The 13950-nt window shown below is 55.0% G+C and overlaps 1 protein-coding gene across 1 annotated transcript; it reads left to right on the top strand.

Annotated features, from left to right (window-relative positions):
• The first annotated feature begins 225 nt into the window (after nucleotides 1–225).
• On the top strand, nucleotides 226–1815 carry GJC1 (gap junction protein gamma 1). Its single transcript, XM_082297472.1, has 2 exons — nucleotides 226–256; nucleotides 389–1815. Exon 2 carries the CDS (start codon nucleotides 408–410, stop codon nucleotides 1587–1589), a length of 1182 nt encoding a protein of 393 aa, XP_082153598.1. The 5' UTR covers nucleotides 226–256; nucleotides 389–407; the 3' UTR covers nucleotides 1590–1815.
• The last annotated feature ends 12135 nt before the right edge of the window (nucleotides 1816–13950 follow it).

Genomic DNA, 13950 nt, shown 5'->3' on the forward strand with positions numbered 1-13950 from the left:
CCCAAAAATCTCATGGGCATTTGTCTTCCCATCCACTGCATTTTGGAGTCTTCAGCCTCTGCTCTAAATGTTTTTATCAACCTGTGACATCCAGAGCAGCCGTGTCTCTCTCTTGGGCTGGGGAGTAGCTTTGGGAGCACATTTTTTAATGAAATGACACTGAACTGCTGCTTTTTCTTACAGCAAATTCCTCAAAAGCCTGCGGAGGAGACGTAGGATCTTCAAGCAAATTCTGGCAGCTGGATCCCGATAGCAGGTGATGGTCACAAACATGGATGGGTGTTGGGTGTAAAAGTCTGGAGTTTTTGGACTCTCTTGGTTGAGTTTGCACTGTTTAGGCTCAGGCTGATAAACTCATAAATGTTTGGGGGTTCTGTTTGTTTTTTAGATAAACTCATTTGACCACCATGAGTTGGAGTTTTCTGACCCGCCTGTTAGAGGAGATACAGAACCACTCAACCTTTGTTGGCAAAATCTGGCTGACAGTGTTGATTGTGTTTCGGATTGTCCTAATTGCTGTGGGAGGAGAATCCATTTATTATGACGAACAAAGCAAGTTTGTGTGCAACACGGAGCAGCCTGGCTGCGAGAACGTCTGCTACGACTCCTTCGCCCCTCTCTCGCACGTCAGGTTCTGGGTGTTCCAGATCATTCTCGTGGCCACTCCATCGGTGCTGTATTTAGGTTACGCCATCCATAAAATCGCCCGGATGGTGGAGCACAGCGAAGCCAGCAGGAGAGCCAGGAGGAGGAGCTTGCCCATCCGCTGGAAGCAGCACCGGGGCTTGGAGGAAGCTGAGGGTGACCACGAGGAGGACCCGATGATGTACCCGGAGATAGAGGTGGAGAGTGTCCGGGAGAGTAAAGAGAAGCAGAGCCCTGCCAAAGCCAAGCACGATGGCCGGCGGCAGATCCGGGAGGATGGGCTCATGAGGATTTATGTCCTGCAGCTCCTGGCCAGGGCCTTGTTTGAGGTTGGCTTCCTGGTGGGGCAGTATTTCCTGTATGGCTTCCAGGTGAGCCCCGTGTTTGTGTGCAGCAGGAAGCCCTGCCCGCACAACGTCGATTGTTTCATTTCCAGGCCAACCGAAAAGACCATTTTCCTGCTGATAATGTACGGGGTGAGCTGCATGTGTCTGCTCCTGAATGTCTGGGAGATGCTCCACTTGGGGTTTGGCACCATCCGGGACACGTTGAATGCCAAGAAGAAGGAGCTGGTTGACTCTGGGACCTTTAACTACCCCTTTACCTGGAACACGCCGTCGGCTCCCCCGGGCTACAACATCGCGCTGAAGCCGGAGCAGATGCAGTGCACGGAGCTCTCCAACGCCAAGATGGCCTACAAGCAGAACAAAGCCAACATAGCTCAGGAACAGCAGTATGGCAGCAACGAAGGGAACATTCCCGCCGACCTGGAGATCCTGCAGAGGGAAATCAAAGTGGCTCAGGACCGCCTGGACCTCGCCATCCAGGCGTACAACAACCAAAACAACCCCAGCAGTTCCAGAGGGAAGAAATCCAAAGCGGGCTCGAACAAAAGCAGTGCCAGTAGCAAGTCAGGAGATGGGAAGAACTCGGTCTGGATTTAACGTTGGCTCGGTTGATATGTTGTGGTTTTTTCCTCCTAGTTTATCATAACCAGCAGTCCCATGAATAATGGCTTCCATTAAGGGAATATTTGACTCTGCTTATTTTCAGGGATACCGTTGGCTCGTGATTCAGCCCCTGGGAAGGGTTTATACACTGACTCTAGGACTATAGAACTTTATTCTTTTGTCTTCCAAGTCAGGAGACAAATAGGTATATTTAATTCATTCTCATTGAACGGTTTATGCTGTATGTACAGTATTATAGTACATTTATTATGCACAATTTTTTTTGTATTTGTACACTGGATCTGATGTTACACTTTTTATATCAACAAGGACAAAGCAATGGGTAGCCATTAGCATTTTGTTAATTTTATTATTGTTGTCTGCAGTTATGTCATTGTTCTTCCTTGTTTTCCAAGTAAAACTTTTTATAAAACTTTTCTATGCTGCGTTTCCAAAGTGCCTTGAACGTGCAGAAGTGGAGTCTCCGCTCTCTGGGCAGCTCATGGGTGCAAATCACGAGCAAGAAAAGATTTGGGAAACCTCTGTTAATGGTGCTCCTGACTCTGTCCTTCACTAAATTAATGTGCTGCTCGCAAACTGGAAGTGTCATCCCATAAGCTCCTGTGTCCTACAGGCTCTTTCCTCTATGGAAAATGACTTACAGGAAAAATGTGTGTGTGTGTGTGTGTGTTGGGAGCAGGAGTGCCAGCTGTGGGGCAGAGAGGGCTCAGGGCTCCTCACACACCTTGTGCAGCAGGAGGGAGGAGACACCTCAAACTCCTGCAAAAAATCCGGAAAAAACGAAATAGAAATGACTGGATTCGGTAACTCTGCGTGTTTCTGTGACAGCGATGGGAGGAGAAGTTTGTGAGGCCTCCTGTTGTGTAACACCCTGCGCCCAGGGGCAGGCAGTGGTACCTTTTGGGGAGGATTCCTGTCCTTCCCAAACTAATCGGGTCAGATGGAGTCGTGGTAGCTCTGTGGAATCCCCTCCCTCTCCCAGCAGCCCGCACACACGAGCTGTCTGTGGGAGTCACAGAGCCCTCTCTGAATATCAATGATTCTGCCTTAGTCCAGACCCCTCTTCCTTCCGTTCTGTCCGAGGAATTCAGTTCAGACACAGCAATATGTATAATTTAGCTTTCTGCTTGAGAGACCAGTCCGATCTGGCATTCTGTGGGTTTGGCATTAAACTTGAATTTACAATTAGCAGAAGGGGAGTGAGGGACTGATGCCTTTGGCTCTGTCTTTCTGGCGAGGAGCCGGCTCGTCTTGGAGAGACGCTGATAAATGTCTCTGCTTTCTGCTGCTATTTATAATGGATTCGGGACCTTGCTCTGCTCCCTTTTTTTTTTTTTTTTCTCTGGCTTCCATGCATTTTAATATATTTTGGGAGCCTGTTTCAAGCAGGACTGTTCTCTTTTGAGGCTACCTCAGTCCCTCATCAGAGCTGGGTCAGGAGCAGGATTCATAGGATCGTGGAATCCCAGAATGATTTGGGTGGGAAGGGACCTTAAAGTTCATCTCATTCCATGCCCTGCCGTGGGCAAAGACACCTTCCACTATCCCAGGGTGCTCCAAGCCCCATCCAGCCTGGCCTTGGACACTGCCAGGGATGAGGCAGCCACAGCTGCTGTGGGCAGCCTGGAAGGAGTGGGGGATGAGGAGTGAGGCTGCATGGAGGACGCAAATAATTCCCTGCCCTATTCCCATCCCTCAGAACATCCAGATGCAGTCTCTCCAAGGGGATGTGAGCATGTCCTTGCTGTTCCCCTCTGCCCAAGCACTTCCTGCAGATTGGTGGTGTTGTTTTGGTCTGTTTTCCCTCTGGGATACCAGGCAGGCCAGGCGTGGGTCCAGACTATTCCTGAGCAACCTGGAGAGCCCCTGCTGTGCCCAGAGCCAGCACAGCCCCCGAGTGAGCCCCTCTGGAGCTGTGGAGACTCTGGGAAGGGAATTGCTCCCCTGGCCTTTGGCACTGACCCCTGGCTGCTCTGGGGAGCAGGGGAGAAGTGCCAGGGTGGTGTCTCTAAGGAAGTGTAAGTGACCCAGGACGTGGGCAGCAAGTGGATGTGGGCAGGGATGGCCCGGTGAGCTGGGACTGGCTGTGTGGTCTGCGGCACTTCATTAGCAGTGCTCCTCTAATTAAACAGTGGCCTGAAGAAAGTCACAGTGATGGGCAGAGGCTCTGCCAGGGCGAGCTGTGAGTGTGGTTGGGAAGCTGGGTGGAAAATGTCTGAAAGGATGAGGGAGGGACATTTGGAGCCTGGAGATAAACAGGGCTGGTGGCCACAGTCCACTCGTCACCCCCAGCTGTACAGTGTCCCAAATGGGTGACATTTAACCCCGTGTGGTGCTTTGGGAACAGCCTTTCCCCAGTGAGAGCAGGGAAAATCCTTCTCCTCACTGCTCTCTTCCCAAGCTATAGCAAATTCCTATTAATGACTTAAACCAGGCTCCCACCTGCTGCTCCCTGGTTTTGTGTTATTTCCCAGTTAATGATCTGTGTGAAGGTGCTGCCTCAGAGCAGTCCCGTGGGCTTCTGCCCACCCAGTACATCCCTGTTAGTGAGCAGAGTGCCCACAATATTCCAATCCCAGCACTGGATTCATTCTGAAAATCCCAAGTAATGGAGCTGTTTCTGTTACTGCTTTTTATTTTCACTTTCATTGTGTATAGAGTGCACATTTGGGTTGAAGCTGAGTGTGTGTTGCTGATCGTGGGGTCTGTCCCAGCTCTGTTCTGGCTCTGGTTGGTTTCGGAGTCTCAGACTTCATTTTTCCTTTTGAAGAAACAATACCTGCATTGCTTTAAAATGCTCTTGCTTTGGCTTAATGTAGACCATTCTGAAATAAACGTCCAGGAGAGACTTCAGGACAAAAAATGCTGGGTGGAGTTTGGATTTGTGGTGACATTCTCTGGGTTTGGAAAAGAAAAATGTATTAAATCCAGTGGATTACTCCAGTCTGAGCGAGATGGCTTATTTTTTCCAGCAATAGGATATGGGAGGGAGGGAGGGAGAGGGATATTTACTGATTTGTCTTAGAGCCACAGTTTGGAATTTTTATACATGTGACCTTGTTGAGGTCAATAAAGAGTTGGCTCGGAACTACCTGTGCCTTGCGTGGGAATTGCTCTGCAGGGACGAGAACAATCGCCTTAAAGAAGGGAAAACCCACCGAGTTGGGAAGTCAGGCCTTGGAAAGGGTGCAAAAGAGGGAAATCTGCATTAATGCATACGGATGAGCAGGCGGGCAGTGCCCGGTGAACTGTGCAGGATTTGCTGCCCCAGTTGAGCCGCGGTCCGGGCGCTGTCACAGGGCACGGCCGGGTGTCCGCGGCTGGCACAGGGTGGCTCCGGTGAGTGTCCCTGCTGTCCCCTCGCTGCCAGCCTGACCTCGGGCTGCGGAAGGAGGCGTGGAGTGTTTGTCCTGCGTGCAGCTGGCAGGGAGCTGGGAGAGAGCGGGGTTCTGTTCCGGGGGCTTGGAACAAGGGCTGTTTGTCCGGAGTGAGGAACGCGGCCGCGGTGCTGCCCTGCTCCGGGCTGGCGGGGCAGGAGGGCTCCGGTCACCCGGGCCAGCTCCAGCGCTAACAACTTTCCTTTTCTCCACTGCCAGGGCACCCGAGCAGCCCACAGTCTCCACAGCCCAGGAGAAGAGCACGGGACAGGGAATGCCTTTGCCTGCTCCATGCCTGGGAAGGGTCGCACCAGCCTGAGCCACGCCACAGGTTCCAGTCAGCGCAGGGATAGCTGGGGCCAGGGCTCCTGATGCATCAGCACAGGTTCCATGGCAGGGATCACCAGGATCTGGGCTCCTGCTGCTCCCAGACCCTTAACCCCCTGCAATCTTTATGCATGTGGTTACCCCTGGGTCCCTGCAGGCAGCCACAGGCCCCCAGCTCAGCCCGTGCTCTGCTGGTTTTAGGCACAGAAGCCTCTGCTGAACAGCAAAGTCACAGTGAGAAGGTCTGAAATGCTTTTAACCACTGCTTGGAAAAGTGGGTATGGCCCCAGTGCTCTGCCCTTGTGACACAAGGGTCTGCTAGAAGCCCATCCTGTGCTGGTTGTGTTTGATCCTGTGCTCGGGAGGAGAAGACCCAGAGGTCAAAGCTGGGATCACGCTCAGCCCCCGCGGGCTCGGCTCCGCCGCCCCGGGCAGATGCGCGGAGCTGCCGGAGGTGCCCCTGGGTGTTTGTGTGGCCTCCAGCTGCCGCTCCAGGAGGGAGCAGAGAGGGAGCAAAGCAGCTCCCAGGGGTCCCCTGTCACATCTGCCAGCCCCGGGCGGATGCCTCGGGTGCCTGAGGACCTCTCCCAGCACCACACGTCTAGACGTGATCCCAGCGGAGGCTCTGTGGTGCCTGCTGACAGCTCCACCTCCTTTTCCTTGGCTGTGAGTGAGGATAAGGGTACTGCCAGTATAAATGGGATCCTCGCTGCAGAGTGATTTTCCTTTTGGAGGCAGAGGTTGGGTGTTAAAGATTGTTAATGTTAAGTGTTCCTACCTGTAGTTAGCTACGGTTTGGTAGCAGCTTGTATGGAAATGTGTTACATTCCTGTCTCTTGGTTTGTTAATAATTCAGGAATTCCTGGTCCCAGGCACACAATTTGCTGCTGTGAGGTTCCATCCAAAGGAGCCGTTCATTGAGACGTGCTCAGTGCCTGATCCCTGTGAATGGGACGTGCTCAGCTCAGCTACCATGGAACAGTTCCTGAAGGATGGATCCGTTTGCATGAGTGAAATGATGTTCTGTTAATGCCAGAACTCGGCATAATCCACCCTCTGCAGCAGCAGGGGAAGGAGCTCGGGGGCTTCTGCTCCCAGGGAAATTGCCATTCGTTTTCTCTGTATCAGAGGAGGCTCCAAATACCAGTTCATCATTGCTCGGGAAATGACATTTTGTTTTCTGCAGCGTGACATTATCACTGTTGTGTAAATTCCACATTGATGGCTGGGGAAAATGCCTTGGAAGGAGGATTTAAAGGCATCTGATCAGTGCTCTTCAGGACTTGGGAGCCATTTCTGTGCAGGCCAGGGTTTGCTGTCCTCCTCCCTTTTATTTTTATTGAACAGGATGTTCCGGTGACTCTTTGGCAGAGGATGTGGATCCCAGGAGCGGAACCACGGGCCTGGGATGGTCACACTGAGCCCTCCTCCCGTGCCTGAGCTGTGACTGGGGCCGCCCCAAGGCCTGGATTCCCTCTGTGGGGTGAGTGTGGCCAAGCAGGAGCAGAACAGGAGCTGGGAACCCACTTTTCCACTGGAGCCCCCGCACAGGCTGAGGCTCCGGGGTGAAGCGATGCACACCTGGGGGTTGTCTGGAATGTGCTTGGCCAGGAGGTTCCTCTCAGGGTTCCCATGGCAGTCAGGATCCCAGGCCCTGCTGATGAATGGGATTCCTTCAGCCAGCCAACAAGCAGTGGTGTGGTTTAGCTCTGCTGGGAGTGTTGGGAAGCACCAGGGCAGCTCCTCAGCTCTTGTCTTGCCCTCGTTTAAAGACAGATAAGGATTGAAGGGAGCTACTTCTTTTTCTTCCCCTCCTAGTATTTCTTATCCCTAGAAAATCAATACTCCCATTTATGAATATTTGCCAGGCTTTTCATAACTTTTTCCATAAAATCGAAATCACCTGAAAAACCACGATCAGCAAACTTTAGAAAAGCCTGTTCTGTACTGAAAACAGCTTTGGTAACACACCAGTGCCTTTGTGAGAAGGGCCTGGAGTGCCAGGGCAAGGGGGAATGGCTTCCCACTGCCAGAGGGCAGGGTTAGGTGGGATATTGGGAAGGAATTGTTCCCTGTGAGGGTGGGGAGGCCCTGGAACAGGGTGCCCAGAGAAGCTGGGGCTGCCCCTGGATCACTGGAAGTGTCCAAGGCCAGGTTGGATGGGGCTTGAAGCCACCTGGGATAGTGGAAGGTGTCCCTGCCCATGGCAGGGAGTGGCACTGGATGTTCTTTAAAAAGGTCTTTTCAACCCAAACCAGTCTGATTTTTATGGTCTTATATATCTTATATCTATATAATATACATAATACAACAATCTCCAGCTCTCCTGCAGGTGCTGCTGCCTTCAAGTGAGTTAATGGGAGGTTTGGGACCCTTCCAGTGTCAGGAAAAGATGGTGACCAGACGTGCTGCTGCTGCTGCAGGTAAGAATTGGTGTGAGTGAGGAGTTTGGGAGTGGGGCTGGGCAGGTGCCAGGGGACACACAGGGACAGGGGCCTGGCAGGGGCAAGAACCTTCTGTACTACAAACGCAGGTGCGATGGTATCACAGAGAAAGTGAGTTTATTGAGTGAAATGCAGGGAGAGGGGTACAGAGAGAGGAGCAGAGGGTGAGGCCAGTGCAGTGATGCTGGGCGGTGTCCCCCTGCCTGGTGCAGGTTCTTGCTGCCAGGAGCACCTGGATGCTGCTGGGCAGGCTGGGAACACGGTGCTCTGCAGGTGTGAAATAACCACCTCACCCTAAAGCACAGAAGTTTGTGGTGAGAGAGAAAAAGAGGGAGAGCCTCATCCTTTGGCTCACCCTGCATTTCTAAGGTGCCCCAGAGTTTCCCCTGGCAGTGCATCCAAGAGGTCACACTGTCCCTGGGGATTTGGCCCCTGTGCACAGAGGAGGGGGGACAATCCATGGCTAGGAGGGGATGAGCTCAGGAGGGTGTGATTTAATGGCTGGATGTGGCACTCAGTGCTCTGCTCTGGGTGACAAGGGTCCAAGGTTGGACTTGATGGCCTCAGACATCTTTTCCAGCCTTAATGATTCTGTGATTCTTTGAAATGAAATCCTGGTTTAATTGTTGGCTCTGAAATCTGGTTTCTTTTCCCCTCTCTCCTCCCCTTGCTGACCAGCTGGATGGAGCAGCATAAGGAGCCTGCTGGGTTATGAACAAAACAGTGCATTGGGATGCTCTGCAGTGCTCAAATTTAGTATTTAGTCATTTTGAGTATTTTTATATCCAGTGAGGGAAGGGGATCCTTGTGAAGAAAGGAGATCCCAGAGAAAGTGTCACAGCCAGAGCAGAGTGAGGAGAGAGTTACATAAACTTCTCTGACCTGGCGGCTGTGGCACCGCCGACATCCCAGAGAGGAGAGCCAGGACCTCGGGAGACCTCAAACCTGATTTAACAAACTGCTCATTCTAGTCGGGAATTTAAATTCTCAAGGACTGGGAAGAAAAACTCAGGAAATGGGAAAACAAACCTTCCCTTTGTCAGCTGCCAGTTTAACTCGGCAACCTCTGCTCCCCGGCTCTGCCTTTGGCCGGGCCCGGGGCTGGGGCACGGGCAGGGCCAGCGCCGGGCGCTGCGGGGCTGCCCCGGTGGGAGCGGGAGCTCGGCTGACTGCGCTGCCAGGGTGATCCCAGGGATCCCAGGGCCCACTGGGACTCCGCGGAGCTGCGCTGACCTGGATTTGAACCGCGACGGCTCCTGCGCCGCTCCCGCCGGAGCAATCGGCCCCGGCGCCGCGGGGGTTAAAGGCGAGCTGGGCTGACACGGGCTGGGAGCTGGAAAAGCCCTACGAGGGATGCGGGCAGCGCCTGGCAGCAGGAGGTCGCTCCTTAAAGGGCACTGGGAATTGCTGTTGCTCAGTCCAGCCGTAACTCACGCCGGGAATTGGGGTTCCCCCGTTTTCCCCGGGATGTTCGCGCCCTCCCTCCGGAGCTGGCGGCGGCGGAGCCGGAGTTAAAGCTCAGCAAAGCCTCAGTCCTGCTCCCGGGCCATCGGCCCGTGCAAATCCTCGCCGTCCCCTGGGCTGGCTCTCACCGTCTCCAGCCCACGGCCCCTCACAGGCGCTGGTGTGACTGCGCTTTGACCGCTGAGCTGCCCCATTGTCCCCAGCCTGTGTCCGGCTCCATCGCATTCCCGCTGGGATCTGGCTGGTGTCCCTGGGGCCGTGGGGCTGTTCCTGCCTGCTCTTCAGTCGCTGAGCTGACCTCAGGGCTCAGCTCCTCTTTCCTTTTCTCCTTCCCCTGACACTGGGTGTTCAGTGCCCTTGGGGGGACACTCCATCCCCAGTGCTCCCATCCTGGGCCCGGGGTGGCTGCCCCTGAGCTCCTTAAGCCTCTAAGGATTTTTAAAAGTGATTTGGGGGTTGACCTGAGTCTGTTTTGTGGGCAGCCTTGGGAAGCCTGAGTTTCTGCTCGAGTCCTTATTCTCTGCTATGGAGGCATCCTCTCTGCTGGTAGAAATCAGGTCAGTGGTCACTCAAACTGGTCAGCAAAAGGTTTCAGCTCTGGTATCTTTTATCTAAAATCCACACAATCCCAGCGTTTCCCAGCAAATTCTTTGAGCCCTGGGTAACTCTGGGTGCATTATCACAGAACTTTCAGTACTTAAGGGGATAAGAGGGTGGGGACAAACTCTTCAGTGGTGCCTGTTGTGACAGGACGAGGGGTGCTGGTTTTATTTTGAAGGAGGGTCGATTTAGATTATATTTAAGAAAGAAGGGTTTTATTGCTGGGGTGGTGAGGCTGTGCAGAGCAGCTGTGGCTGCCTCATCCCTGGAGGTGTCCAAGGCCAGGTTGGATGGAGCTCTGAGCAGCCTGGTCTGGTGGAAGGTGTCCCTGCCCATGGCAGGGGGCTGGAATGAGATGGGCTCTCAGATGGTCTTAACCTTCTGTGATTCTCTGATCAGCCCGAATTGCTCAGCAGCACAACCAGCAGGGAGAAGCCTGGGAGGTCACTGCAGTCACCAAGACCTGTTGGGTTTGCCAGGCTGCCACAAGCCCTTGCTAAAGCTCCTGTGACCCTTCTTTCTAATCCATTCCCATACAGCCTGCCTGGCTCCTGCTGGTCCACCCAGAGGTGGAGTCTCCTCCACTGTGGAGTCTCTGTGCTTGGCAGAGCCTTGGCAGCTGGGTGCTCTGACTCTCTCCTTCCCCCCATGCCAGGTCTCTGGAATGCCCTGTGGAGTGTCCATGCAAGGTGTGTGGAGCCACGAACCTCCTTCCCCAAACGGCCTCTTTTCCATGCACGGGTTTGTTTCTTGTTTCCATCTGGAGCCTAAATAGCAAAATTCCCATCGTGGGCGAGACAGAGCTGGGATCTGCTTCCACCTGAGGTGTGCAAACTCCTCCTGCTGAGTTTCTCCATGGTGACAAACCCATCATTTTCCCTGAATTTTCCATGTATCAAATAAAGGCCTCAACTTGGAGATGCCTTTGGGTGCTAGGACTCTCCTCTCCTCTCCTCTCCTCTCCTCTCCTCTCCTCTCCTCTCCTCTCCTCTCCTCTCCTCTCCTCTCCTCTCCTCTCCTCTCCTCTCCTCTCCTCTCCTCTCCTCTCCTCTCCTCTCCTCTCCTCTCCTCTCCTCTCCTCTCCTCTCCTCTCCTCTCCTCTCCTCTCCTCTCCTCTCCTCTCCTCTCCTCTCCTCTCCTCTCCTCTCCTCTCCTCTCCTCTCCTCTCCTCTCCTCTCCTCTCCTCTCCTCTCCTCTCCTCTCCTCTCCTCTCCTCTCCTCTCCTCTCCTCTCCTCTCCTCTCCTCTCCTCTCCTCTCCTCTCCTCTCCTCTCCTCTCCTCTCCTCTCCTCTCCTCTCCTCTCCTCTCCTCTCCTCTCCTCTCCTCTCCTCTCCTCTCCTCTCCTCTCCTCTCCTCTCCTCTCCTCTCCTCTCCTCTCCTCTCCTCTCCTCTCCTCTCCTCTCCTCTCCTCTCCTCTCCTCTCCTCTCCTCTCCTCTCCTCTCCTCTCCTCTCCTCTCCTCTCCTCTCCTCTCCTCTCCTCTCCTCTCCTCTCCTCTCCTCTCCTCTCTTCTCTGTTTAGCACCAGGAACAGATGTGGGCACAGCTGGATGAAGTCACGTTGTCTTCCAGCATCATTCCCAGAGCAGGAAGCACCCGTTCCCCGAGGTGTGGGTGTGTGACTGCAGTGCTGTGGCCAAGGGGCAGCTTCTGCACCAGGCAGGTGCCAGCCTTGGGAGGGTTTCCCAGCTGGAAACCCATTGTCCTGATTTGTGGTCAGAGTTCAGTTCAGGTTCTGTTATTTGCATGGAAAATCAGGCCATGGTGGTGAAACTGGGCTTGGGGTGTTATTTCCCTCACCTGGGAGATAACTCCATGGATCCATGGATGTCCCCCCATGGTTCACGCCCTTCGAGACACATTTCCCCATCACTCCGCACTGCAGAGGTGCCTCCCGACCATCTGATGTGTCCTCTGCTCCCAAAGGTGCCCCAAAGGTGCCCCAAACATCCCAGCTCCGTGATGGGGGAGCAGCCCGAGCCTCCCTCTGCTCTCACAAGCTGCTGCTCACGTGGAGCCCCCTCACCGCCCCCAGCCTCGGCCACGACCACGACACCTTCCTGGGGAGTCCTCGAGGGCTCTCGTCCTTGTGCTCACCCCAAAAGCAGCGTCTGCCTCGTTAGATTAGCGTTGGAAAATCGCAGCCAGATGGTCGATCATCAGCTTCAGCAACCAGAGGAGCGCGGATATTTTAGGTTCGAGGGTTTCCCATTATGCAATGGCGCAGACACCGCGCGGGGGAGGCGTTGGGTTCTTTCTTTGGGTTTACTAATAATGAGGGATTTGTTTGGATTTTTTTTCTCTTAAGTTAAGGGCCTTGAGCAGGAGTCTGATGAGGAGTGGCTGAGGGGGCTGGGAAAGGGGCTCAGCCTGGAGCAAAGGAGGCTCAGGGGGGACCTTGTGGCTCTGCACAAGTCCCTGACAGGAGGGGGCAGCCGGGGGGGTCGGGCTCTGCTCGCAGGGAACAGGGACAGGAGGAGAGGGAACGGCCTCAGGCTGGGCCAGGGGAGGCTCAGGGTGGATATTGGGAAAATTCCTTAATGGAAAGGGTGGTCAGGCATTGAAGAGGCTGCCCAAGGCAGAGGTGGAGTCACTGGCCCAGGAGGGGTTTAAAAACCTGTGGATGTGGCACTTGGGGACAGGGGCCAGTGGTGGCCTCAGCAGTGCTGGGGGAATGGTAGAACTCGATGACCTTAGAGTGCTTTTCCAGCTTCCCTGGTTCTCTGATCTCAGCACGGAAACGGGAGACTGGCTTCTCCCGTGGGTTGCTGTGGTTGACCTTTGGGAGGTGTAGTTAAAGCAGTGGGTGAGGAGTGCAGATCAGAGCTGAGCACGGGGACTGACCCTGACAGAACCGGTGAATTCGGAGAAGGAAGGAGCTTGAGGACAGGCGGGAATGCTCTGTGCCTGGGGCAGCCATGAGGGGAGCTGGAAAGGAGCTGGAGCAGTTTGTGATGGAGAGAAAGGGCAGCCTGGGGTGTTGGGTGTCTCTGGGCACCAGACCTGCTGCCTCCTGCAGCTTTTGTGGTCCTGGGCAGTTGGCCAAGAAGCATCTCCCTTCTTCCAGACACATCCAAGACATCGTGGTGTCCTTGTGCCCCAGCCTCTGGCACAGGAACCCTGCCCTGATCAAGAGCTGTGGGTGTTGTGTGGCCCTGCAGGGCAGCAGGCTCAGCTGGGTCCACTTGAAATCATGGTTTTTGCCCTCCTGACCCTGAAGATTTTGAATAAGTCAAGATTCAGAAGCAGCCAGTGCATCTGGAATATTTCTGACTCACTCATCGCGCTGGTATCTCGACACCAGCCCAAAATAGCTCCGTGCTGTGGAACAGCTCCACTGTGGATGGAGCAAAACAGCATCAAACCCCTCAACGGGGTGCAGAGATGCCCCTGCAGCCACGTCAGGGGGGAAACAGCCCCGTTTGCTGCCAGCCTTGCCCTGTCAGGAGGGCACTGTGGTGAGGGGGCACTGAGGGGGTCTTGGTGCAGACCCCCCTCTCACCCCGCGGTCACTGCCTCGGCCAGAGACACCTCCAGCCTCTTCCTCACCCCTCGCCCCGTCCTGCCACGGGGGGCAGAGCAAGGGGCTGACAGTGATGGCTTTAACAAGGTGGGCTGGAGGCAGAGAGAGGCTCCCAGCCGTGGCTGGGTGTCCTCCCCAGGGAGCAGCACCTCGAGGTGCTCAGGGCACCCCCAGCATCCCAGGCTGGAGCTCAGCATCATCTCCGCAGGGAGCTGGAGCCGGTGTGTTCTCCTGCCGCGCACGGGGGACACCAGAGCGAGTCCCTTCAGGCCTTCGCGGGGAGATGGGCACCTCCAGCCCCACGTCTGGGGGCTCGGGGGGAGGTGGTCACAGCAGGAATTGTCCTGAATCCCGCCCCTTGTCCCCGGCGGGCGGAGAAGGGGTTCTCCAGGGGAGTGACGCTCGTGCGGTGGCCCCTGACTAGCACAGGACCCCGAGCACAGGGGATGTGCTGCACCCCCGCCAGTCCCGGGGCCCGCGCGGGGCCGGGATCGCGGGCACACGCGTGGCCCTGGAGCATCCTGGGGACGTCGGAGCAGCTCCTGCGCGTCCAGCCCAGGCGCGTCTGGGCTGTGCTGGGAGAGCCCTCTCCTGGTCGGTG

Source organism: Coloeus monedula, assembly GCF_965178545.1.
Source record: "Coloeus monedula genome assembly, chromosome: 26".
Taxonomy (NCBI): Eukaryota; Metazoa; Chordata; class Aves; order Passeriformes; family Corvidae; genus Coloeus; species Coloeus monedula.

Bases quoted from the DNA above. Each gene is read 5' to 3' on its own strand.
- GJC1 (XM_082297472.1), top strand. From the start codon at position 408: ATGAGTTGGAGTTTTCTGACCCGCCTGTTAGAGGAGATACAGAACCAC.